The sequence below is a fragment of the Tympanuchus pallidicinctus genome, unplaced genomic scaffold (assembly GCF_026119805.1).
Source record: "Tympanuchus pallidicinctus isolate F22 unplaced genomic scaffold, pur_lepc_1.0 scaffold10, whole genome shotgun sequence".
Taxonomy (NCBI): domain Eukaryota; kingdom Metazoa; phylum Chordata; class Aves; order Galliformes; family Phasianidae; genus Tympanuchus; species Tympanuchus pallidicinctus.
In genome coordinates this window covers 4476408-4503320 of record NW_026294619.1, presented here as the reverse complement: position 1 = coordinate 4503320, position 26913 = coordinate 4476408, and the positions used below count along the sequence as shown (strand labels likewise).

Genomic DNA, 26913 nt, shown 5'->3' with positions numbered 1-26913 from the left:
GGCAATTGCGTACTGCTAAGGGGGTGGAACAGCACTAAAAGCTAAGGGATTAGATCGATATTTTTTACAAGAAAATAATCATTGTTTATAAATAATATTTCTAAGCCAATTCTAGGTAAATTGCTTAGAATTGTGGTAAGTATGCTTACCTGTGAGTTAAACCAAAGGAAACAGACAAACATGATTTCTGTTGTAGCAAAGGTGAGCACTTGAGCTTCCTGTTCTGTCCAAATTGCAAGTATGTAATGTGCGTGCTTATTCTTCAGCTATGTTACTGTTTGTGCTCACTGCTTCGTGGAGGATTTCTGTAGATGCTCTGATTAGCACAGATGAAAGTGACTTGTCAAGCTCTTGGTACCTGCACTGACCAGCTTTTGCTGGTGTGGAGTTGGGGTGTTAATGCATGCATGTTGCAGACCTCGCATCTGAAAGGTGTCCACACTTCCTGAAAAATAGCTGTTGAATCCTAGCGTCTAAGTAGCTAACTAGCCTGATATATCAGCTTAGTTTCAGCTTGAGTTTTCTGAAAGTGTTGTTTTGTGTGATAATGCCATCAATTTTCCAAGAACTGAAAGAGATTGTAAGGAAAAACATCCCTCAGTAGATATTTCCATGTACTTGGCAGCTCATTCCCTAGTCATGACTTATAAGGAATGGATTTTTAAAACGTGTAGGGAAGCCAGCTAACAGGAATCCATCCATAAATATGAATTTACATTACAAGACCCATGGATGCTCTTAAACTTGAGCCTCAGTATAAGAAGGAGAGATTCATGCTTGAAAAGAAAAGTATTTCAGGAGCAAGGTAAGATCTTAAAGTAATAACACTTGGTCTTTGGATTATCTACTGTCTGGCTCTGTATTAATTAGCTGATGCATAGTAGTTGAAGGAGGTGTCAGCATAAGAATGTCTGAAGCTTCCCCCCCTTCTTAGCAAAGTATGGAAAGTGGGGAATGCTTTTTGTAGTAGGAAGTTTGCAGTGTTGGAGCCTTGTTGGCTGAGGTCAGACAGACAAGTTTGTTTTGTGTTTTGGTAGGTTCAGCTATGAGAGGAAACTCTGAAACTTTTGAAACTTTTGATTGAAAACTGGAGCTGAGCTTCTAGCTGTCTGCAGAATGTTTCAGTACAACTGGCTTTGTAGTCTAGCAAATAACTACTATATATTGGTTGGTTCAATAGGTCTTAAAATATGTGCTTGCTACTTGTTCCACTTTGCCATTATATAAGCAGAACCTAGAGCAGGGAGTACATCTCTTGTGCAGGCATAAAGTTTTCACTCCTACTTCAATTTTGGGGTTGTATAATGTAGCCTGCCTGGGTCAAAGAACTATTCTGGGGACATGTATATGTGTAATGGGGACTTCTAGAAGGCTAGAAGCAGTGCTAGAGCAGAAGTCTGCTCAGAGTCAGATCTTGTTTTCACTGAGGAGCTCTGTTTTGGTATTTACTTCATGTACTTGCATTTATCAATACTGACTGCTACCAGATAATAGTGATTTAAGTGCTGTAATCTTGGCCTATGGGCACTTTGTGAACTGTAGCATGATGTTCAAACTACCTTTGCATTGTGTGCTGGCAATGACCTTTTGCTAGCTCTGAGCATTTATTTATAGCAATTGAAAGGCTAGGTGTCCTATCTTTCTCTTGCTTCATGAGCTTTATTTTCAGGATTTTTGGTGAGGATGGATTTTCAGGTTTTGTTTGGCTTTTTTTTTTTTTTTTTTTTTTTGTTAATTCCCTGACAACCTGAGGATGGACTTTTTTCCTAAAACACAAGCAGACTGAGTTGGGGTTGACATAGGAAACTGCTTTCCTTCCAGGATAACAATTCTGTTCCATATATCTTGTGAGAGTGGCTGAAACAGCCACAAAGCAGAGCCATTCCAGGAACCAACAAGCAACAGAAATAGCAAAGCTCAGTGGTGTACACAGAACAGCTTTTGGGTGCTTGTTGGTAGTTTGAAATAGGGGAGGATGGTAAAGCATCTCAGTGCATTTGTCAGGACTGCAAAATAGAACAAGGTACTGCTTGTGCTTCCCATGTAGTAGTTACTGGGGGAGGAACCATTTGAGGAAAGCTATTTGAGAGTCTGTACCTGGACTATTAGACTGTTAGAATGTGAATGCTGCTGGCAGTATAGACTTTAAAAGCAGAATTTTGAAACTAGCCACAACTTAAAAGGAATGCTAGTGTGGTTTTACTGTCCCCTTTGCTATGCACGTGTCACACAAGAGGCACACATTAAATGAGGATTGTGGTAACAGTGTCTTCTCCAATGCTTCTTTGTAGGATCCTGAGGGCCAAAGGTTCCTCCAAGTGATGGGACCTTGCATTGTTGATTTATCAAGTCATTTGTACAAAGAAACAGTGAGACGGGGTCTAGAAAACCAGCTCTTGACTTTGCTCCTGAAAGCCATCTTAGTACAAAATGATGTGTTGCTGTCACTTCTGAGTTTCTGGGAATAAGAAGCAAGTACTGATGCAAGATTAGAAAGGATTTGAGCTGTAATAAAGTTTAATCCTATGAAGAAACTTCATAATATTGTGTTGTTCTTTTTGTTTTTTAACCTGATCCCTCTGCCTTTCTTTAGCAGTGAAGGAGACTGCCTCTGAGAACGATCTCTATGGGAGACTTTTTATAAACAGAGTTTTCCACATCACTGCAGACAAGATGTTTGAAATCCTCTTCACCAATTCTCACTTCATGCAGAGGTTTCTCAATTCCAGGAGTATAGTAGGTAATGTACTCTTCTTCCTTCTGTCTGTGTTGCAATTTACCTTGAGAATTTAAACCTCTGAGAAATGTTAAAGAGAACCGAGTTGAATTTTGTTCCTCCTGCATTAAAAGAATTTTGAAGCTCTATATTTTCTCTGTGAAAGCAGACATTGAAAGCTAGCTTGTTTCTGTAGATCAATGATGTTTCTGAATAAAAACTTTATTTAATGCTGTTTTTTTTAAAAAAAAAAAACAAAAACAAAAAAAAAAAACACCACCAACAACTATCACTTGATGCCTGAATTTTGAGCAAGATATTAAAATGTTGCATTCTGTGGGGTATTTCTGATTCCATTATGTCCCAGAAATAGTGAAATATGTAGAGCTAGTGCACAGATGAAATTATTGCAGCCTCCTAAACGGCACTTGCAGGCTTTAATTTTCCGGATGAGTAAGCTTTATTCATTGAGATAATAAGGTAAGAAAACTAAGTTAAAAGGGTAATATTTATTCAGTATTAGCTTGGAAGGCAAAGGTGCAAAAGCTTTTGAATATCACTAAGTGAATCTATTCAACGTTTAAGCAGATGGGAAATAGCACGTTTTCATTTACTTGCTTACTCTTCTCTGCACCCTTGAGTTTCTTTCAGCAGACTCAGATTCAGCTACCTACTGCCTCACTTTTTGCTCAGTTAGTGAACTAGTTTTCCCTTTTCCTGGGGAAAAAAAAAAAAAAAAAGAACCCAACTGCTTGGAGTCTGTTTTTTCTCTCTGCACTGTTCTGCAGTTTAAGATATGACAGGGCAGAGATGATGCCGTTCAGGCAACCTGCATGTGAGATTTAGCATTATTTGTCATTTAGATGCTGTGTCAACTCCTTGGAATAGAGATTCCAGTGGCAATCAGTTGAGGACTTTGACGTACACTGTGACAATTAACAATCCACTCTGTGGGAAGTTTACAACTGCAACTGAAAAGCAGGTACCTGTCTGTATGTGTGTCTGTTTGATGCCATTTGAAGCAAGGGAGAGCTGTACAGTCTGTCAGATCTGACCGTGGGCTGGAGTTCATTGAGCTGAATCTGGATCTCCAATTCAAACACAGCATCTCAGAAACTGTTTTTCCATCCTTTTCACTATTACTGAGTAAGTGCTGATGAAATCAAAGGGGCTTTTGAATTTCAGCATGGCTGAACTTCTACTGAAAACTCTGGGGAGAGTAGTATTGACCGCTTGTATGAATTAGAGCAGTCTGAAAAAAATGAAACAAAGTGCTTTCAAGTGTCCAGTTCTGGGCTCCCCAGTACAAGAGAGGGCGGTGCTACTGGGAAGTGTTCAGTGAAGAGCTAGAAGATAAAGGATTGGAATATTAATTCTATGAGAAAAAGGCTGATAGGGCTGGGATTGGTCAGCCTTTGGAAGGGAAGGCTCAGACAGAATCTTACTGATGTACGTAAATACTTGAGGGAAGAGTGGTAAGAAGATGGAGCCAGGTTCTTTTCAGTGGTGCCCAGTGCCAAACCAAAAAGCACTGGACACAAACTGGAATACAAGAGGTTCCTTTTGAATATCAGGAAGCAGTCTTTTTACTGTTACCAGGCACTGACGTGTTTCTTAAAGAGGTTAGAGTCTCCTTCCTTGGGGATCTTCAGAAGCTGCATGGACATAGTCCTGGTGTCCCTGCTTGAGCAGATGGCTTGGACCAGATCTAACCTTAGTATTTCTGTGACTGTGGTTTGGGAAAGATCTCATAACTCAATCCTAAAGGACTGTGGTCAAGAGTCAGTGGCCAGTCTTGCATTTGGTATTTGAAATCTTGGAGAAGAGGAAAAGCAGGGAAGAGGAATGGTGTACTACTGCCTCCTGTGCTGGCTCTGGCTGGAGACATCCCACCTCCACTACTCTTACCATTCTTAATTGACTTTTGTCATGGTTGTTCAGTCTTTCTACCTATTCCAGTTCACTTGGAGTTGGCTGATCCAACCTAAGCAGTTTGGTTTGAAATTAAAAACCAATAAATAATCTGACTCCATGAATATAGAATATACCTATCCATTTCTGTTATCTCTTGTGGTAGGTCCTGCACAAGCAGAGCCAGAAAGGTCAGTCTTATCAGGTGGATGCTGAGGTGCTGACCCACGATGTCCCCTACCACGATTATTTCTACACTGTGAACCGATACTACATCAGCCGCACGTCCAGTCACAAATGTCGATTACGGTGAGCCTCAGAGGTGTGCAGTGGGAGGGGAGGGAGCAGGTTGCTGAAATGTGCTTACCAAAAGATCTGCCTGCAGCACAGGAAAGGTTTGCTTTCTATTGAAGTTGGAAATTTCTTTTGGGAAAACAAAACAAAACAAAAAAACAAGCGTGGTTCATCTCCTGTCAGATGTCTACTGTACTTGGATCTGATTAATTCAGTGAGACGTGAACTCTTACACTGATACAGAGCTCATCTCCAGGGCTGTGGGCTGGTCCTGCCCAGCTGTGCGTTTTCAAATGCAGTCATGTAAGGGTGATAAATTAGAACTATGCCAGATGTTTTGTAACAAAGTTTCTGAGATAGCCTTACAAAAAGCCTGCAGGGGAGGATGATATTACAAGGTGAAGAAGCATACTCATTGTCACAGAGAGGCTATTCAAGCAGATCAGGCTTTGCTGTTACCATCAGGGTGGATAGAGGAGTCTTAATACACTTCCTTCTCCCGTTTGTTGAAAACATTTGAAGTGGTGAAGTTACTTGTCCACTGCATTTGTGTGACAGACTATGTAATCTTTGGTAGTTTTTCTTCAAGTCTTTTTATCTCAAACTTCATCAGAACATAAGGTAAGGAAAGGTAAGCAAGCCTGATTTTCCTTCTGACTTATCTTGGGCTATAAACGTATTGAAGACTCCCTCCCTCACTGGGTGGAAAAAGGAGAAGTCCTTGAACAGCCACTCTGAATGACTGAGTAAATCATTACTCCTTTTTGATGGCTGTATTTGTTTTACTGAGACAAGACAACACTAGGATAAGTGCAAAAGCCAGGGTTTGACTGCAGTCTTTGTAGCATGCTTTTATGGAACAGAACGTGCATGCTGGTATTACAGCTGGCTTTTATACTGTTTGAAGTGGCTCAAAAATTAATTGCAATGTGCTGTTTTGTTAGAGTAGGAGCTTGGCATGCATATGCTGATTGGGATGATTATGTGAAACAGTCGGAGAGAAGTGTGCATTCCAGTAAGGTTAGTGTTCTTGATTTTAATAAATAAAGATTGTGGACTATCATTTTGTCCCTTTATCTTTATGAAGAGCTTTGGGATTCATTCAGTTGTTAGAACCCTGCAGAGGGCTGCTTCTAGTTGAGTACCTTTCCATTCTAGAAGCACCATTGACTAGCATAACCTGAGAAACACAAGATAGGAATGCCATTTCCTCTCTGTGCTTCCTTAGAGACAATTTATCTACTCAAGGTACGTTCTTAGTACTGGATGCATAGTTGGTAGTGATGAGTTTCACATGCTTACATTGCTGTGCCCCTCATATTATACCATGAGTGCGCATACAGAGTGAAAGGCAGGACTTTGTAAGGCTATTTTAAATGCTTGTTAAAATCAGAACAGTTCACAGAAGGGAAATTCCCTGTTCCTCTGAGCCTGAAGAGAAAACAATTTCTTTCCAGATCCTGGAAAGATCAGATCTCCTGAGGTTTTAACTGGATATGTTGTCTTTGTGTGCATCTGTTTCTTGCATCAGTTCAGTATAAGATCTGCTCAGCTGGAAAGTTAAGGCAATTCCAGTTGGTGTTTCAGGCTGTGGAGGTAAGCTGGAGGCTTCCCTCTGATAAGAGATTTCTGCTGTCCTAAGACAGCACTATTGTTTTTCCTTTTTTTTTTTTTTTTTTTTTTTTCCTTCCTTTCTTCACTGTTGCATTCTGTTTATTAGGGTTTCTGCAGAAGTAAAGTACAAAAAGCAGCCTTGGGGCCTTGTCAAATCTGTAATTGAGAAGAACACCTGGGGAGGGATACAGGAGAACTTCAAACAACTTGGTGAGGCATTTTCTTCTTCTACTGAAGTAAGGAGGCTACCTTTTTTCCTTTGTGTGTTTTCATGTACGTCAAACTTGATTCCTTAAATAATGGTTTGAAAGGAAGGCAGCACTCAGAAGAATCTCCTGTCATCAATATACTTTTCAATTCTGGAGTGTGTAAAAATAAATAAATCAATAATCCTGGTAGCCAAGAACTCCTGTACACCTTGTCAGCAATTGCTTTCTGGAGGACACATGAGGAACGAGAGAAAAGCTGTTACTCTCAACTGCGTGCCCCCGTCTTTAACACAGGTATTTCCTTGCTTGTGGGTATGAGAAGAGTAGTGGCACTTGGCAGGCTCCTTGGCTATGTCTGTTAACAGCCTGGTCAGCTCTGGCTGCTGGCTCGCAGTCTAACACAATTCCTGGTTTCAGTCTAACGGTGTCTTGAAGCATTCTTCCAACTGCTGCTTAATATGTCATTAAACATTCCTGCACAGACTGCACCTACATCATATAGCAAAGAGGATAGACAGTGTAGGTTAGGGTGTGGTAGATGTGCTTTTTCTTCTCGTTACCGCCACAGATACGTCACTTGCAGTGTAAGTGCTAGGCTTTTCAACATTCCTTTTCAAAGTTCAGGAGCCTTATTTTTCCACTACAGAATCAGAACTGCTAATGGAGGAGTATGCAATTAATCAGTCCATAGAAGACTCTGGAAAATTAGTTGCCCTGAGACGAAGACGACGCACTTTACACCGGAGTCTGGCAGAATCACTTCCCAAACGCTCTTCCCAGCACTCCTCTGGTGACATGGGGCTAGAGTCCCAGGGCAGCATCATAGGTAGGAATTCTTACATTTGTTACTTTCAGTAAGGTGTGTTCAAGAAAGTTTAACTTTTATAATAATGCAAGATTAGTGCTGTGCATATGCTGCTCTCATCTTTATCTAACTGGTGTGACAGAAAATGTGTAGACTGTTCAGCCTTGCGTAAAACAGACCAAGAACAGACACAGTCACTATTGTGTTGTTACACGTCATGAAATCAAACTTAATCCTACCTTCTGTCTTATGAAAATGGATTGAAATTCTAAAATGTTGCACTGTACCTGCATAGTATTGAAAATGAGATGGAATGAGAAATGTAATCTGAATTCTGCTAAGTTGCTGAAAAAATTGCTATGCATAATTTCTTCAAGTTGCACACTCAAGTCATTAGATGATTAAATATTGATCACCTCTTGATCCTATCACTTCATACTTACATTTTTTGGTGATGTTAAAGAGTCCATTTCCTGTCTCTTCCTGTAACTTCTGGGTCACTGAAACATTTCTTGGAACACTTTTGCCACTAAGGGTGACAGACTTAGCCTCTGTATTGTACAGGCATTTACATTATTAGCTACACTTAAAGAGATGAGGAACATCTGGTTCACTAATGTTTACCAGAGAATGGTGGATTTCATAACACAAGTTGAACTGTAAACTGAAGCAGGAGCAAATGCCCTTCCCTAAAGGGGAAAGACAATACTGAATGTTGCAGCAAGAGAGCATTTGGTTCAACAGCAGACATGGTGGCCTCTTTCCTCAGGTGAGATTACTTCCTGAAAGCTTAATTTTGGCACTCCTGCTCCACCTTTTAAGATGACTGTGTGTCTCAGTGCATGCTGCAACATGTTTGACATATGTCCCTCATTTAGAACAGGAAATGTCAATGTAAGGAACTGTTCAGGAGATCAGCTTAATTAGCTTAAAAATCCACCTGCTTACATAAATAGGTGACTGCTACTCAGCTTGGAGAGGACACACACACTTCCTGTCCCCATTAGCTTTAGGTAACCATTGTCTGACAGCCAGTCTTCTCAAGAAGAGTCATCAGGTCAGTAGATAAATGTAGCTGGCCCAGACTAGGCAAGTTGCAGGAGAATTTGATTTAGCATTACTTGGCAAAAGACTAATACGGCCAGGAGAACAATTAGAGGAGAGCCATGTTGCAGACCATCTCTACTAATGTGTGTGACTAGGGGTGTATGTGCTGAATGACAGCAATGGGTGGACTGTAGCATTCTCAGGCTATCTGGGTTTAATGTTAACCTATCCTAGAGCTGTTCTCTGCAGCATACTGAAGTGAGGGAATCCTCTTTGTAATAAAAGAGCCTGTCTAGCTGACTTGTCTGACATGGCTACAGAAGTGACTAGGTGCATCAAGTGCATTCTGGAGAGGCTCTTGTGCACCCAAGTGATCTGCTATGTCACACTACTCTGTATAAAATTCTGAGCACTGATGTGTATATGCAGACATGCGTTAGAAATGTTCTTCAGTACTTTTTAACCACCTTCTCTTCCATGCCCTATAGGAAGGAAAAGAGATGCTATTAGTAGGACCACTACCATCATTGTAGTAATGAGTGTCTTGTAAGTACTTGCATTAAAATGTGGCTTAACTTGAGCTTATCTTGGTTTTTATTTGCCTGTACCTACCTCACCTGCATGTTGATGTTCCATGTAGCCATGACTTGACTGATCCTAACCTACAAGGAGTGTAAATACAGGAGCTTGTGGGTAGAAGAGAGGGGTGGATTGATTTCAGAAAGGACATGCAAAATTAAAATGCTGATTTGTCAAACTGGCCTACTTTTCAGGTCTCTGTATGTCTGAGCCTACAAAAAATTTTTAGAATTTATTCATTCCTACCTCTGAAAGGTCCAACAGGAGGCACTATTGTCACTTCCTACAGGTTGCATTACACAACTTAAAGCTAACTGCTAAGAATTATTTAGATAAGTTTTGACTTTCAGTATAGCGCTGGAGCAGTTATTTTTGCCCCAGAAGGATTTTCTTTTCCTAGTTGTTTGTAGCCCAGCTCTTCCTTCTGTAGCACTGTAACAGTAATATAAACTTTGTCTGACTTCATGTTTCTGGTCTCTACAGTTTGCTGCTCTTGGTTTTGCTCAATATAACACTGTTTCTCAAGCTGTCAAAGATAGAGCATGCAGCTCAGTCCCTCTATCACGTCCAGCTTCAGGAAGAGAGCTCTTTGAAGTAAGTTGAATTCATGATCTTAGCTCTCATTCTTCCTCAGTTTATTGCAGAATCTGATAGAAAGAAATAAATTTCAAACAGTGAATCTTGGTGGTGAGTTTTCAAAAGCTGCTGTGACTTGTTACTTTTCTGTAGTCTATGCTGATATCTAGTGACATCTCTGATTGCATTGTCCTTGTTAAAGAAAAAGTGTTTTTCTTTGTTTTTTTTGGGGGGAGTGTTAACCTTAGCTTGCATTTATCACATTCTTGTGACTCATCTTCTGTGAATATCATATTGCTGAACATTGAACTGAATTACTTGCTTCATCCTGTGTGAAGCCAGCATGATCTCAAATATAATGTTAAAGGTTCACTTAGCTTCTGCTTTTGTGCAAAATTCCCTCTCCCCTTCTAACTTTGTGTTAGATGGCTTTTATTTTCAAGCACATGGAATAGGCTTAGATGTTGCTGCTTGTTATTTATTTGCTTATACTATGTGCATAAATTATTTCCTGGTCTTGAGCATAGAGACAGTGTAGTGATCTCCCATTGCAAAGATCTCAGAACTGATATGAGTAACTTCTTTCAAAGAAAGATTTGCAGGCATTATGTGAGCACATCTGTTTCTGGTGATTGTTGTCTGCAAAGGACTGAGGCAGTATCTTCAAGTAAAAAGGAACTGAAAATCAACTGCTGACACCTTTTCTGCAGCTTTTAGAAAAATGGTTTTTTTTTTTAGCAATGTCACAGTAATGGTCACAGAGCAATTCTTTTTGGATAGGAAGGCACAGAGGTGCTTGTTTCATGTTTCTGATGCGATCTCAATCTCTTCTAGCATATCCCCAGAAATGGGATCGAAAGAGGAGATCCCTCAGTATGATAAGGAACAGGTTAAACACGTGAAGGGAGTACTAAGAGACTCAATTGAAATGCTTGAGCAGGTAAGTCTGCCCAGCTTTCCTTGTCATACTCACTTTTTCAACAGCTCAAGTTTTTTCCTTTTATGCCAGAATAGCTTTTGTTTTAATGTTTTCTGATACTAACTGAAGTCTGTGCCTCCTTGGCCTCTAATTTTGTCCTGTGCCTGAATTTGGTGTGAAGGAAATGTTCATGTTTCTGATGGGTCTGTCTTTGGACTAAAATTAAATGTTCATATCAATTTTCTTAAACCTGTAAAGTGCCTTTATTGATGAGGTCTGTTGAAGCAGTTCTGAATCATGACAAAGCAAGATTAGAATTATTCAAAACAGATAATCTTTTCTCAAGTCTCAGAACGTAACTACTTGCTCACCTCATCACTGGGTTTCTTCATGCAGGCTAGTCTGAGCTTTTCCTTCCCACTGTTGGTGAGAGCTTTTGTTTAATCTTGGTATCAGAGAGCCACGTAAACCTTCAGTGAAATGTTTCTAAATAAATTCTCCAGACTATATATTTCTGAGAGGCTCCATAGCCATGGAGTTAATCCTTTCTGCCAATGACTTGCATTTCCAGGCTCTTCTTGTACTACAGACATTGTATAAAAACTGCTAATAAGTTGTGGGGTGAGTCTCTGGTCCTGAAGTTCAAGACAGCTTTAAATCCCTTGGCTGAAATTGCAGTTCAGCAAGTGAAGGACAGTAAATGCATACATTGTTTGTATTTACAGCCTGTGAATATTCTGGTTTTCAGTTCTTTTAATAAATCTTAAAATGTGGCAGAAGAAATTATTAGATTAGGAAAGCTGTGGAGGAGTTCACATGTACCTCTATCCATCAGCAGTTGGCTCTGTGTTCTCCCACACAATACAGGAGAGTAGAGAAAAACACTTTTCCTATTTCTTGTTTAGACATGTCTCTGCACACAAAATTGCTATAACTCTGTTAACCCTTTTGATCACAGCTTCAAACGCTTCCAGTGCTGAAGCACTGAAGAAGTGAATTTCCTGGTTTCCTTGCCCTTTGGGGTTCTTTGCCTGCTACCCAGACAATTCCAAATTCTGAAGCATTACCCTTTTGAATGCAGGCATGGAGTGAAAACCTCTAAAAGATGGAGTGAGATCTCGGCCATCTATTTCATCCCAAATAACATGTTGGGAAGTTGTGACACATTACTGTTCTGTTACCTTATTTCCTTGGAGGTGTCAGTAATCTAATTGCAGCAAAATGCACTGGGAGGGCTGGGTATGAAAATATGAAAGTTGATGTTCCATGAACATCATCTGTGACTAAAAATGAGTGGGGCAGATTATTTTCCATGCTATTGTCTAGTGGGATGTTAAGATTTATCACGTGGTACTGTTAGTAATTATAAACTGCACAGAGCATGGCTGTTAAGAAAGCACACTACAGCAGCTCTTAAGCTCTTTATAGGAAGAGGGAGGAGGAAATCACATGGAATCCTTAAAAGGAAAGAAGCAGGGAGACATGAATTTAGCAATACTCCTGACCCTTGCAGCAGGCAGACTTAACACATTGTGCTCCCCAATTATTTCTCTTCACAGCTCAAGCTCTCCCTTTCCATGCTCCAAAGAAGCTTTGATCACTTGAACAAGACACAGAGCAGCAAGACTGAGAGTTAAGGCCCACGGCAGGTTGCGAGTCAGGACCTCAGAAGACAAGATGTGTGTTTAAGGACTTGTGGAGTAGGGACTGTAACCATCTTTGGACTCTTTTTTTCTATTTTGGCTCAAAAGCTTCATGGAATAAAGGTTTCTAGAAGAAATGGGGCTCTGCGCTCCTGTAGCTCGGTGATTGGCCTTCACTGCCAGCCCTGTGCTCAAAGCAAGATCTGTGGGTAGCAAACATTCAGAAGGCAGCTGTGCTGCTGGTTACTGGAGGAGAGGGAAGGTCCTCAGCAGTGCTGCCTTTGTGCTGGAGGAGTCCTAGTGTTGTCAGCCTGAGCCACGGCCAACCAGAAGTGCTTTGGAGGAGAGGAGCAGGTAGAGGTTCCACACCCACAGGTTACTGATATCCCTTTTCAGACAGGTGGAGCCTGTAACAAGAAGTCACCATCTCCAAGGATGAGTATTTCTATAATGAATTAACTGAGCAGGAAGGAGGAGGCGTGGATCAGATGATCTCTGGAGGTCCCTTCCAATCCCAACTGTTCTGTAATGTCGATAACCCTACCTTCTTTGAGCCCTTTCCTTCCTCAGCGGCTTTCCCTTTCCCCGGGGGAGGTTCCCTGTAGGTCCCCAGCCCCGCTCTGCCGCCCTTCGCTCCCCCCGGGTGCACAGGGACCCCCGCCTCCCACCCCTCGGCGAGCTCTGCCGCGGCCGCCACCTGTTGCGCTGTCTCTTTAAGCCAGGTGCCGTCACGTCACGGCGGCCCCGCCCCTCTCGTGCCGGCATTGGGCCGCCGCGCCGTCAGGTGGACGGGCCCTGAGGGAAGGGGGGGGGGTCCCTCACCCCCCCGCCTCCGCGCCGGGGAGGGGCCGGGGCAGCGGGCGGCCAATCGCGGGGGGGCTCGACGGGAGGGGGCGGGGCCGTCGGGCTGGAGGCGGGGGCGGGCGCGAGGCACCTGCGGCGGAGGGGCGTGAGAGGTGCGGCCGCGCCCCTCCCGTCCCTTTCCCTCCGTCGGCTCCGCGCCCTCGGGCCGGGGCGAGGCGGGCGGAGATGGAGGAGCCGCTGTGCTGCTGCGAGTACGTGGACCGGAGGGGTGAGCGGAACCACCTGGCGGCGTGCTGCTGCGACTGCGAGGAGCTGGACGAGGGCTGCGACAGGTAGCGGCCCCACGCGCTGCTCCTCAACCGGCGGCCGTTGGGCGCCCGCGGGGCGCGGGAGCGGACAGCCGGGAGCCCCTTTCCTTCCTCCTGCGTACGGGGCTGCCTTCCGCGCTCCGGTGGAGGCGGGTACGGAGCGGGGGCTCGGCTCTCAGCGGCCGTCGGGGAACTTTGCGGCCCCCTGCGACGAAGGAGGGAACCAGGGGCGAGCGGCCGTGAATCAGAGGGGAGAAAGATGGGCTGGGTGCGCGGTGGCGGACCCTGGGATGGGATGGGAGCAGAGGGGACGCCGCAGAGGTACGTATACACGCCCGCCTGCCCGCCCGCCAGCGACGCCCCGCGCTTTTCCCGAACAGGTGGCTGAGCTGCAGATCCCTGCCCCCGGGAGCTCTGGAGAGAATCGCCGACACCGTAGCGGATCGGTGCCGCGTCCCTTGGTTTGCCGGGGCCGTGAAGATTAACGTCAGCCTTGTGCCGCCCATGGTCCTGCTCCCCGTCTTCCTGCATATCGCAGCTCTGCACTTCCTGCTGGGGCTGGTGGTGCTGACATCGCTTCCCGCCGTGGTGCTGTGGTATTACTACCTCACGCACAGGAGGAAGGAGCGGACTCTCTTCTTCCTGAGCCTGGGACTGTTCTCCCTGGGCTACATGTACTATGTTTTTCTCCAGGAGGTGGTTCCTCGAGGCCACGTGGGGTATTCCCAAGTGACGCTTCTCACCTGTGGGCTAATTCTTATGCTTGCGGCTTTGTCGCGAGCCAAGAGGGACCCTGGCTACCTTCCCATCTCAGCGGGTGATGACAGGCCATCCCAGCAGGCTTTTCCCAGCAAGAATGTTCGAGGGAGCTCCAATGGGCTCCATGGAGCTGCTGCCAGTGGCCATTCTGTGAATGGGGAGACCAAAGGCTACTCCAGAGTGCTGGCTGAGGAGCGGGAAGGTGGGAAAATGGACTGGTGTGCCAAGTGCCAGCTGGTCAGGCCGGCCCGAGCAGGGCACTGCCGGCTGTGTGGCAGGTGTGTGAGGAGACTGGATCATCACTGTGTCTGGTATGTTTGGCTTTGCTGAAGATGTGCGTTTTCTGTTTCTTTTAAGATAGCTTTATTTTTTTTTTTCTTTTCTCCCAGACCCTATGAAATGGGGTTGCTTTTCATGTGTGAAGGGAACCCAAAGCTGTCATCACTACAGCGTTGTAACCAAGGAGCAGCAGGGTATGAGTGTTTCAGCTATGGATACCTGAAAGTTCCTGGGGTACACAATTCACCACTCCTGCCTTACTGGTCTATTGATTTGTGGCTATAAGCTTTCTATAAAAAGCTATAAAGCTGCTTTGAAGCTGCCTGTGTTGCGGTGAGACCTTAGAAATCAGGTTCTCTGATGATTGGGGGAAGGAGGAGGAAAGAGAAGCCAGCTTATTTTTTTTCCCCTTAAAGTAATCTTTTTTTCTTTCCTTTTTGGAGGATTAACAGCTGTGTAGGGGAGCAGAACCATCAAGCATTCGTCCTTGCACTGTTCTTCTTCATGCTCACCTCTCTGTATGGGATTATGTTGACCCTGGACACCATCTGCAGGGGACGAACCCCATTCACAGCATTGTTCTACTGCCCTGGGGCCTATTCTGACTACAGGTGAGAGAACTGGGTGGGGAACTCAGGCCTGACCAGGCAGCTTAGCTCCTTAGCTGTTCTTCATTTTGTTCTTAGGGCCAGTGCTATTGGCTGTCAGACCTGATCTAGAAGTGCTCCTTAAATGGCTCTGGAAAGCAGGGATGCATCTGCTTTTGCCAAGGATGGGAGCCTGTGAGAGAGCTCACAATTTGAGCAAATTGGTGAAGAAGCTTGGACTTAAAAATCTTTATTTAGTGTCCTGCGTAGACAGACACTTCAGATGTTTGTTAATGCCAATAGTCCAACAGTCTGGATTCAGTATGCTGTCTCACACTGAGGAAGGAGATGGCATTTGTCTAATGCCTTTGTCACTTCAAGTTATCTGCTCATGCAGCGTTAACGTGCCTTGTTGGGCTGGGAGCAGGGTGAGGAGCTTCAAACACACGTTCAGAGGCTCGTTCTACCACTGGTGTATAGAGTACGGCAGCACGAGTGACTCTGCCTTCTTCTGTACTCCATCATCTGTCAAGCATGAGCTCTATTGTTTCCTTAAGTAAGTGCTTCACAGCAGTAAGAGCGAAGCGCTAGGTAGTACCAAAGGAATGTGCAAGGGTAGCTCTGCTAGCACTAAAAGCTGTCATTAAATATGCCACAAAGCTTTAATTTTGAGAAAGCCTTCAAGGATTATGTGACGAAAGCAGCAAAGTGAGATCACTGTGGCAGATGTAGACAGGGATTTGAAAGGCTAGTGATTACCAGGGAAAGTCACTGTAAAGCAGCTGCTCCAAAACTAAACGGCTTCCTTCCCATCTTTTTCCCTGCTGCCAGCTCTGCTCTGTCGTTCACCTGTGTGTGGTACTGTGCAATTGTAACAGCTGGCATGGGATACATCCTCCTTATCCAGCTGTTGAACATCAGCTACAACGTGACTGAGAGGGAAGCTCGGCTGGCTCTGCGGGACAACGCTGGGCGCAGGCTCCTGGGTGGGTTAGTGATAGACACTGGCCAATATAACAGGGGCTTTCTATGCAACTGGGGCCATTTCTTGAGTCTGGGCTCTCCCCACCAGCAGCGCTCTGCTGAAGACATTGTATGACACCCTTTTTTGTGCAGATGACGTTGATTGACTTTCCTTAGCAGGGGAACAGCCCCTTCCACTAGAACTTCCTCCTCTACACCTTTCCTTTGTGGTCGGTGTATGGGCTGCCCATCCCATCGCAGACATCAGAGGCTTTCCCAAGCAGAAATGGTTCTTTGTGTGCCATCAGCCAGCAATAGGATGCGGAAAGCAGTAAGCCATATGCACAAACCTGGAGAGTGGGAACCCGCTGCCTTTTTGCACTGTGGGGAACTTTCTGCAGCTCGACAGGAAGAAGAGCACAAGGTTATGAAAACTTGAGTTTTCATTAGGTATGAACTCTGGCATCAGTGGGAACCTGCTGTTGGATTTCAGACTGTACGCTGTTTTTTGCAGCTTAAGGAATCTCTGGCTTGTACCTACATGCAACGCTTCAGTGTTGTTAGAAGAGCAAACTTTTAATATAGAAAACAGAAGGACTTGTGCAGAAGTCATGCTGTTTAGTTGGGGAGAAAAAAAAAAAAGACTGCTCAGGCAGTCACTGAGTGCTCCATCATCTCTGGTGCATTTTTCTTTTTCTTCCATCCCATCTAGCTGTATACATGCTATTGCTTGTATTAAGTGCCTTTGTGAGCAACATTCCTGTAGGGTATTGTAAGATCCTCTTGTCACTTGACCTGTCTCTCTGACTGGGTGAGAAGAGTGTCGTCTTTGATCTCATCATTCTTTTTTGTAAGCTGAGTTTGTGTTGGTTTGATGGCTTGTCTCATCTCCCTCAAAATATTTCTGCTCTGATTATGGATGCTGACATGAGACAGCAGGTGTAAATAGATGGAGTAAGAAGGAAAATGTTTTGAAGAAACACAATGGTTGATTGTGAGGGGAGAACAGACTGCTGCCTGATGCTGTTGTTTTACAGGAACTGCCCTACTCCCTCCCTCTCAAGGAGGAGAGAGTCTGTGGGAGAATTGACTTTGTTGCTAACAGTTTTTGTAAGCAACATTTTGATTAGTTGTGTTGCTAATAAGAATGATGTGGTCTTTTCTGAACCCAGTCGCCGGGGAGTTGCCCTGGTGCCTGACTGTGGTTTTCTCAAGCCAGGAAGCTGAGGAATTTTGGTGTCTGCATATGTAAAGAGTTGGAGAGGATGCTTTGGAGCTGGCAGCTTTTGGGGTAGATGACCCACAGGTGCACACAGATGAAAGCATTAACTGTTCTGCAAGAAGGCTGCATGTCCTTCAGCAGCCTGCAACTGTATTATTGCCTAGACTTGAGCTTCAGCTGAAATCACAAGGTTTTAGTGGTGATGGCTTCTACCCTTTTGGGGGTGGGGTTTTTGTTGTTTTTCATCTTAAATCCTTTCTGTGTGTTGACCCTGCAGAAACGTCTGGCTGGAAAAGTCTGGGGCCGTGGCATGAGAGCTATGGCTTAAGCCTAAGATGCAGAAGCAGTGGTAAGAGCCTCATCTTAGTTAATGATGCCTTCAGATACGTGTGCAACTTTCACAGATCAAACTTGCCCTGCTTCCGCTTGTGTGGTAAGCAGTTAAGGGGTGTTGCTTGTGTGATGCAAATTCAGTGTGCACTGTTGTGCATATTCCCTGAAGAAGAGATGGTACATGGTGCTAAGGGACAGCAGAACTGGGACTGCCCCTTGAGATCCCTGCCATATTTGGTGTGTATGCTCCTGAGTATGTGTCCCAGTTTAAGGTAAAGGGCATGCACTTCTTTGCACTGTTTGTTTTCCTTAAGTGGCACCTACAACTTCTATAACCAGCAGATAACCAAGGAGCAGCTGCGCTTGGAATGTGGCTGTTCAGAAACAGCTACTGATTTACTGAGCATCCTTTGTTTCTTCTTACCCCTTTTCAACTAGTGAGCAGCTCTTTAAAGGAAGTAAAGGAGGCACCTCTTGTGCTTCCTGCCTCTTGTCTAACACAGTTAGATTTCTGACAACTTCCCTGGCACTAGTGTGAAGTGAAAGGCACTCAACCGGACTCTCTTTCTCTGGCAGCTAAGCATGATCTTCTCATTGTTTGGAGCTGGAGTCTGACCTTAGAAGTTTAGCTTTACGCAAAGATCTCTCCTCTGTGTGAGTTGTCTGTAAATGCTTCTGTAGAACATATGCATTTTGCAGTGCCTGCTGAGATGAGCTGAAGCTTGGCAACCCTGGAGCCAGGGTTAGCAGGCTTGTCATCTTCCCAAACCTTGTTCTGCTGCCACGTGGGAAGATGAAGCCAGAATGAGCTCCTGGACTAAACCCCTGCTGTGAAGGTAGCCAACCTTTCTGCTCCTCTGAGTTACACACACAGACATCAATCATGCCTGTGAACTGAACAAGCTCTGGGAGTAATCACAGATTTGAGATAAGTGGTTTTTCAGAGTTCTGCTCTGGAAGAAAGCAGAGCTGGGCAGGTGACAGATTAATTCCCCTGGCAGTCACCTGACCCTGTTGTACTTATTCTCTCCCATGGGTGGGTTTTCATTATTTGCAGCTGCACATCAGTGTAGCCTTGTCCCTTGCTTTTTAATGAACTCTGGTGAGGGAAAATTTAAACTACTTATACCAAGGCTTTCTCAGTGGAATTGTCAGTGTGAGCTTGAGTGCAAATCAGGTATCAAGGACCTTGGACTATTGTAACCCTGCCAAGCTTGATCAAGCCCACTCCAGTATATAGGGTAAAGTGCTTAAACTAAGTTTTATTTTGGCATCCTATCCAGAGAGAGTCAGAATCATTCAGGACAATAAAATGCTTGCAAGACTGGGTTTTTGTATGAGGGGAGTGCAGTGCTGTGACTTCCCAGTGAGCAGGAAGCTCACTTCACTGTAGTCTGCATAGCAGTGGTGGCTTTTCCTTTAAGGACATGGCTATTGTTTATCCTCCTGGCTTCTTGCTGAGAGAATTTACCTTGTGCATACCTTTGCAGATGGTGGAGATCTGAAAGGGTGAAAGTGTTGAAAGCTTCAGATGTATGCACTGGAGCTCTCCTTTTAATAGCCTTCAGAATTAAGAAGACCTTAAAGGGCAACGTTTCCTGTTTCACTTATAATGTAGACAGACTGCTGTGATATCTTGTGCACGAAAGGGCAGTTTTTGTTTTAAATTTTATTGCTGTGCTGGGAAGAAAATGCTAAAAACTAGAGCAGCCTGGTAGGGCTGGAGAGTCAGTCCATAAAACCAGTAAACAGCATGCATCAGTGTGACAATAAGAAAACAGTACGCTGCTGGTGGTTTCAGAGTTTTCTGTGTGAGTACCCAGGGACAATAAGAAGCAGGGAAGTATTTGAATGGTATCTAGCCTTGATGTTTCTTCACCCAAACTTAGAAATGGGTGGATCTTGCTTTAACCATGACCTTTTGTTGTTTCATGACTGCTTTGGTTTTATAGAAGGGCCAGGGTTCCTAATGTTGCTGCTGTCCTAGTGTTAAGCCCCCTATGTACAAATACTAGCACCCTGTTGTTTGGTGACTGTACTAAGAGCTGTACATCATTAGATACACTGTGTAAATGGTGGCTTGGCACTCTTAACTTTGTCATCTTAAACTGAGCTGCTCATTGTAGCCTAGTCATAGGTCCCTACGTACATTGTTTCTCCGTTTAACTTGTCTTCAGATGACAAGAGTCACTGGTGAGCCCAAGCTGGTGCTGCTTGTGATTTCTTCTCATATTTAACCTTCATGCTATGATGGTGCTTTTCTGAAGTAGGTTGCTTTCAAGTGTCTTAATGGAAACCATTTGCTATAAAAGTTCTTCTAGAGTGAAAATGGATACTGCCTCATTGCCTAATGTCTTAATAATGTGCTTGACATTTTCCTTCTATATGAATGTATATTGCCTCATTAGGGCAGAAGGCGTGTGTGATTATGGATGTTTTCCTATATTGCTTTCAATGAAGAACTCTTGTTTTATTAAGATTTTCTTCTTTTAGGGTGTTTGTACAACAGAAATCTTTGGACAGGTGAGGTTCTTTCTGAAGCCTCCCAAAATCTTCATGCATTTAATTGCAGTACTAAGAATGACATGCTCTGGAAGAACTGTTTGCCTTGGAGAGTGGAGTGTGTCTTGTGAGATTTTTCTTGTCTCTGTTTTGGTTTTTCTTTCTCCCCTACCAAAGCTTTAGGAAGAATTTCCTGAAACATTTGTGAGCTTTGTTGAAAGGACTGGTGTGTGTGTATGTGTCCACAGTATACTGTATCCAGTGATTTCAAATAGATGCAATGATAAATCAAAATAAACTATCAGACATTATCTGTGAAGTTGCCTCTTGATTTATGCCAATGCCCACAGCCAGGTCAAACATCCAAAATGTGCCACCATCTCCTGGCTACTTAGCTGTGAAGTGGACATAGGAACAAGGGAGCAGCAGGCTAAGGAGGCATCTGGAAATAGATATTCTTGCAGTTCTTCAACTATTGACATTCAAATCTTTTCATGTTGGGATGAAAGAGACTTGGCTGGCTCTCACCACAGAAGTTAGGAATACTCCCTCCAGTGGGGGTTTGAACCAGGGCCTTGAATTTAGAGTAATGCCATCCAATGTCTTGGTTTCTCTCCTGTACCTGCCCTTGCAGTACATCTAGAACCCTGAAAAGGAACTGTTTTTTCCTTTAAACTCTTTTCTAAGCCGTGCTTGGAAACAACATGGATATTTTTTGTGCAGGTAGTGGGGAGACGTGTCCCAAGATACCAAAAGGATCAAATGACACATCTTTTGAAAGGCAAGATGACTTCTGATGAATAGAGTAACAGGTGCCTTTGATTGTTCCCAGAGCTCTGCTTTGATTTGCCTGGTGGCATTTCTCTCAGCTGTTCAGCAGTGTCTCTTTGAAGATTGCTTTGTGCTTGCTGACAATGAAGACTTTCCAGCAGCAGTAGCCAGACTTGTGTTGGGTACAGTCAAGAATTTTTGGGAAGACATGAAAGAACTCAGCAGGGCAGGTGTTGAATGGGGATAAGGAGAAGGGCAGCTTGTGATCAGATTACGGTTCTGAATTTGCTGTTGTACCGAAGTGAAAATGCCTTTTTCTATGGGATTAGCTGCAGCAATGACAAAACGGGTGCTGAAGTACACCTTCCTGGATCTTCTTTTGGCTTTTTGCTGCCAGAACAATACAGAAGAAGAGCATCTTGGGACAGTGGGAGAACCTTGGTCAGAACTACTAAGAATAGAAGAAAACCCCAGAAGATAAGACTGGTCTTTGTCTTCAGTACTCTTCAAAAGCAAGTGCTGACTCACCCTTCATTTCCCCCCCCCCCTTCCACCTAAAGTACAGTCATGCTCTACAGAAGCAGCATTATTTTCATAGCTGGTGAGTGGGCACAAAATGCACAACTATGGCATTGTTGGAGGAAGAATCCACAGTTCAGTAAACTAGATGCACTCCTGAGCAGCTGGTGATATGCAGTACCCTTTTAACATGTGAGAGACTTAGCTCTGCTTAGCCTATGGCTAGCCTCTTTGGCTCAGTCCTCTGCAAGAGATACCATCCTTCTGCAGTGCCTATTTCCCCCTCTGCAAGATGAGTTATTCTACCCTCTCAGCTTGTAGCTTCCTCTCACAATCTGCTTTTAATGCAGCCAGATGGTCTGTACTCGCCCACGCTCTGTGTGGGCACCTTCAGCTCCCTGCACTTGGATAGCACGCTCATCTGACCTGTTGGTGGTCAGGTCTGTCATTTGCCGTAGGGAGAGTGGTAGATGTTAACATTCTTGGGAGGGAGGCAGGCTGGGCATAGCAGACATCTTCAGAAAGACACTCAGTCAGTTGGACAGCCCAACTTGTGTGAGAGGGGAGGCTCTCTGGACAGACTTATCTTCTGAAACTAAAGCTTCTCAAGCTTTGGAAACTGGCCTATCCTGCACTGCTTAATCAATAGTGCTTAGCTCTGGTCCACGTTCCCTAGACACAGACTCTAGTCATTCAGTCAGCTTCTGTCACATTGATACTGAAAACCTGGTTATGTTCATTCCGGATTTGGGTTTACCAAAAACGTTCAGTGCATATACAGGATTAAGAAAATTATCCAGTACAATGGGTAACGGTAAACTGCCACCTTCCTTGCTTTGCCCTGGTATTTTCCTTATTGCCAAGCTATTTTGGAGACAACTTCACTTATCTTGGGGGGAAAGCATTTCCAGATTCCTCCCTTATGCTACTGCTGAAGAAAAGGCATACCATACCTTAGCTGCATTAGTGTATCTGCACTATGCTGCAGGTTAAGGTTAGAGTTAAGAGAAACCTTCCTTTTGATTATGTCAGTTTTAGCTTATGTAAAAACAGTCAGCGTTTTTTTTGTTTGAGGTATGGGTCAAGTGAAAGGGTCTAGACAGACTTGCACAATGAATCTTTAAATATTACAGTGAACCAGCCTGGAGAATGTTTATGTGACAGACATAAAGCAAGAGGACACAACAGAAGGGAGGGATGCCATCCAGAGGGACCTAGACATGCTTGAGAAGTGGGCAAATGAGAATCTAAGGAGGTTTAACAAGGCCAAGTGTGATGTTTTGGGAGAGTGGCAATCCCATATACAAGTGCAGACTAGGAGAACAACTCATTAAGAGCAGCCCTGTGAAGAAGGACTTGGGAGTCCTGATGGACAAAAGGCTGTGGACATGAGCCATTGGTGTGTGCTTGCAGCCCAAAAGGTCAATGGAATCCTGGTCTGCACCAAAAGAGGAATGGCCAGTAGAGAGAGGGAGGGGATTATTCCCCTCTACTGTGCACTCACAAGGGCCTATCTGCAGTGCTGTGTCCGAGCCTGGGGTCCCCAGTATAAGAGAGATGTGGAACTGTTAGAGCAAGTCCTAAGGAGGGCCATGAAGATAATCAAATTGCTGGTGCACCTCTACTATGAGAGAAGGTTGAGGGAGTTTGGCTTGTTTGGCTCGGAGTAGAAGAGGCTCTGGGGAGACCTCATTGTGGTCTTCCAGGAAGGGAGGTCAGAAGCAGCAGGGAGACTGACTTTTTACACAGTCTGATAGTGACAGGACAAGAGTAATGGCTTTAAACTAAAAGAGGGTAGATTTAGGTTAGATGGTAGAAAGAATTTTTTATTTACTGAGAGGGTGATGAGGTACTGGCACAGGCTGCCAAGAGAGGTTGTGGATGCCCCATCTCTGGAGATATACAAGGTCAGGTTGGCTAGGATTCTGGGCAGCCAGATGTGATGGCTGGCAGGGGGTTGGAACTAGATGATCTTAGAATGGCTTAGGTAGGAGTGGATCTTTATCATAAGAGGTTCATAAACCTGGAATAACCGCTTGCCACCAAAATCAAAGCACCATGCCTCTGAACTGGACAGCACTACAAACTAGACAGTCACTGTAAAAGTCCAGGTTTTAGACTATCCATATGTGATGCTGTGATCTAGTCTGTTAGTAAATAGGATTTGCACAAACAGTTCTTTCTTCTCCTCCCATCCAAACTTCCCTGGCACAATTAGCTAAAATCTGTTCTTTGTGTGGCCAAGTTCACAGCAGTGGTTAGCAGGGATCACCTGATAGTCAAGTCTGTTTGCTCTCTGGTCAATTTGTCATTCTGTGGAGTACTGGCAACAGAAAAGCACCAAGGTTTCTGCTTAATAGAACATCTCAGTTCTCCGCTTCCTGAGCTGGGGTGAATTAGCGTCAGGGCTGCAGCTTTTGAGTGCAGAAATGGTCTCAGCTTGAAATGGTGTGGCTACCCAGGCCTTGCTGCTACCAGCCCATAAATCCCTATGGAGAGTTCATCATGGGAGGATCTCATAGGGAAGAATTCTCCCTCAAGTCCAAAGTAAAAACATCAAACTAAGTTCCATATACGTTTGGTTTGGCCCCAGGGAACTTGCTTTGGCTGTAAGACTACCATTTTCACTGAACAGAACTTCATCTTGAATTTGTTTCAGCTGGAAGAAAGATAGCACTGAACAGAATGAGACCTTTTGTCCATTTTCCCAGTCTCCTTTCAGTTTCTTCTGTCATGTTTGGAAGTCGGGAAGAATTTCAGCCACTCTCCTTCGTAGCTGGTTCCTCCTTTCCTCTCTCTCTCTTTCCTTTTTCATCAGTAGTGGGTACTGCCTCCAAGCCTTGAATGCATCAAGCATGAGTCTCCTGAAAGAAATGATGAACATAAAGAACAGTCCCTAGATGTTTACTTAGAGGACCAGATAAAAGATGACCTCTATTTGAGGGGAAATGCCCCGAAAATACCTGCGGGATTTGACCTTTCTGCAGCTAGTTAGAACTGTGACACCTTGAACGTGTACATGTATGCCATTTCATTAATATGTCAGTCATTCCAGGGAAAAATAACACATTGCCCTTCTCCATCCTTCTCCCGCAAGGATTTTGCTCTTCTCTCTGACAAGATTCATTAGCTTGTGTGTGCTCAGCGCTCTAAAGACAAAAGATGTTTCTTAAAGAATAAACAGGGTCTCTGAAAGCAACTTATTCAGGGGAAGCGTGAATGGAAATTATGGGTTTGGTCAGTCCAGGTCAACTGTGTGAGAACACAGACAGTTGGACTCCATTTCTTATCTGAGTTTAAGCACCTCACCAATGTACTTTGCTTTGGGTTCCCACGTGTTCTATGGAGAGCAACCATCCCTTTTAAGGAACAGCTCACTGCTGAGCTCTCAACTGCCTGTTGCCAGCCACTGGAGGAAGAGGTGATGAGGCAAACCATGTGACTATGTTCCTAATTCAGGTCATGCTGTAGAATCAATCCAGACTCTTCCTGCATCTGAATTCTCCTTGACTCCTCCAGTTTGCTGGTTTGTTGAGTTAAACCATGCCTTGTTCTGGCCCTACTGACTTAGCAAAGTAGAACAGCTTCACTATATTATGTAAGAGGTGATCCTGGCAGATCCTGTTTGAGGTGTACACAAGTACATCCCTATCGGTAACTGTGTGGCTGACATACATTCGTGGTCAGGTAGGTAAGCATGTTTCTGTTTTCTGCTGAACTTTGACAGTAGTTCTTTTCTTCCTGTTCAAATGCACAGTTGATGCAGTTGTGGGACAGTGAGTGAAATGGCTGCATCTAGCTCCAATTGTCATCGATAGAACTGTTTGCTGTGTTTTTTCCTGTCAAATCAGGCTCATGATGGCAGAAACAGAATGATTCCCTAAGCAGGGTTTCTAGTTAATCAACTCTGAATTTGTAAACCAAATCATTCACTGTGGATGAAACAATATAATGTAATTCCCGCACAATCATTGCTTGGAATAACTGTACTTAAAGATTTTCTGAGTTTAGAGGAAGCTGCATGGCCCAATCTGCTAATTAGCTTAGAAAGTTTCAGCCACTTAACTGCTTTCACTGTATTTTCTTCCAGCAGGTTTAAAAGTCCTGCAAAAGATATGACTAAACTTTCTTCTCTGGGCTGTATGGACTTTTTTTTTTTTTTTTTTTTTTTAACTATAAATCTCTGCTGATGTTGTCTGTTCATATCACAGAAACAAAACACCAGCAGTATATAATCCACTTCACATAATGTTGGGGAGAGGATCATTGCCCCGTCAAAAGCAGAGTCTCTAAAATATTCTGTGGGGTGGAATTAAACCTGTGTATAAAAAAAAACTGCTGGTAAGGGAATGTGCTTACTTGTTACAGTGTTCAGTAGCAATCTTTAGCTTCTCCTTTAAGGTGCTTTTTTCCTCCATGACCAGATCAAACCATGCCCAGAAAGACTTCCTCTTGAGGCAGACTGCATGGAAAGCACTTGCTTTCTTCTCCAGAGTGGAGAAGTAATCTTTGTACTGGGGGAGGAAGACAGAAAGAGGTAAGAATGGCAGCTTCTTCACAATTCCCCATCCCAATAAACACATACAGAGCAGCACCGAGACAGTGGCTGTAAAAGGTAACTGGAACAGGAGTCGGATGGAAATCAGTGGGTAACAGGAATAGAGTGTGTAGAGGTGGATATGGGGAGTGTAGGAGTGTCCTAAACTGAAGAGAATGATGGAGAGTCTAGAGCTGAAAGAAGGTCTCTGAGGAAGGGAATGGTGGTGCTGGAACGAGGACAGCATAACCCAGCAAAGGCTGGGCTGCAGATCTGTAAACAAGTGTGTGATGATGGGAAAGTATGGCAGCAGCAGGCTCCCTTGGTGTTGTTTCTCCGTTGTGAAGGCAAACCTTTAGCCAGTTCCTGAAGCACCATCTGATCAATGTGTGGGAGAAGAAGCCCTCAGCCCGAGACACTTTCTCCATGAGTCTCTCCTGGGTGTGCTGGAACCAATTCATCAGGCATTTCCTCTGCAGACTCGAGCAGTAGTGCCTTTGGGCCACCTGAACAAAGGCAACAGAAAAGGCAGCTGGTTACTTGGAATAGTGTGTGTATCCTGGAAACTAGATACAATATTATATTACCCCAGCTCTTGGGGATCCCTAAAATGCAGTTGTCTGACAACTGGAGCAACTTGCACGCTAAGTTCCCAAAAGCAGGGAATGCTGAGTCTTTCCTAGATAAAATCCTTCTGAATTTGATACACAGTTTCACCTGTTGTGGAGCAGAGGCATTGCCTAGCAATTTAGTCTAACCCAATCCTTAACGCTGAACAGCAGGATAGACTTCCAGAGCATCTGCTATCCTTCTACTTCTTCCCAGCTGGACACCTATGTGAATTGGATTGAATACTGTAAGTAGCTCCTGTGACTAAAAATGGAAGCTTGCCAGTTTAGCCCTGGGCTTTGGCTAAATATTCAGGATAAAGTTTATTATTATCTACTACTGGTAAGGCATGCCAACTCAGTCACATACAGAAATGTTTCATTATCAAGATGTATGTGTCAGGATCT

General features: G+C 44.1%; 3 protein-coding genes across 8 annotated transcripts in view; 2 read left to right on the top strand and 1 right to left on the bottom strand.

Moving 5' to 3' along the window:
- GRAMD1C (GRAM domain containing 1C) overlaps positions 1-12450 on the top strand; it is a 50657-nt gene extending 38207 nt beyond the window's left edge. Inside the window, exons 10-18 of one of the 2 annotated variants that reach the window (XM_052704992.1) lie at positions 2597-2740; positions 3580-3698; positions 4794-4936; positions 6642-6745; positions 7391-7570; positions 9085-9142; positions 9659-9769; positions 10586-10691; positions 12230-12450. In XM_052704992.1, the coding sequence (XP_052560952.1) occupies positions 2597-2740; positions 3580-3698; positions 4794-4936; positions 6642-6745; positions 7391-7570; positions 9085-9142; positions 9659-9769; positions 10586-10691; positions 12230-12307 (1043 nt within the window). In that variant the 3' untranslated portion in view covers positions 12308-12450. Of the gene's footprint in view, positions 1-2593; positions 2741-3579; positions 3699-4793; positions 4937-6641; positions 6746-7390; positions 7571-9084; positions 9143-9658; positions 9770-10585; positions 10692-12229 lie in introns of both variants that reach the window. The other variant, XM_052704990.1, reaches the window with a different exon arrangement.
- Positions 12451-13231: 781 nt separating this feature from the next.
- ZDHHC23 (zinc finger DHHC-type palmitoyltransferase 23) overlaps positions 13232-26913 on the top strand; it is an 18705-nt gene continuing 5023 nt past the window's right edge. For 2 of the 4 annotated variants that reach the window (XM_052705049.1, XM_052705038.1), the window contains exons 1-3: positions 13277-13449; positions 13806-14495; positions 14907-15074. In XM_052705049.1, coding sequence (XP_052561009.1) covers positions 13343-13449; positions 13806-14495; positions 14907-15074 — 965 coding nt within the window. In that variant the 5' untranslated portion in view covers positions 13277-13342. Of the gene's footprint in view, positions 13450-13805; positions 14496-14906; positions 15075-15881; positions 20382-26913 lie in introns of those variants that run through there. The other 2 variants (XM_052705057.1, XM_052705028.1) reach the window with 2 other exon arrangements.
- The window catches only part of CCDC191 (coiled-coil domain containing 191), a 19745-nt gene continuing 15997 nt past the window's right edge, over positions 23166-26913 (bottom strand). For both annotated transcript variants that reach the window (XM_052704987.1, XM_052704989.1), the window contains exons 15-17: positions 26251-26403; positions 25720-25874; positions 23166-24224 (exon numbers count right to left, since the gene is read on the bottom strand). In XM_052704987.1, the coding sequence (XP_052560947.1) occupies positions 24092-24224; positions 25720-25874; positions 26251-26403 (441 nt within the window). In that variant the 3' untranslated portion in view covers positions 23166-24091. The remainder of the gene's footprint in view (positions 24225-25719; positions 25875-26250; positions 26404-26913) is intronic.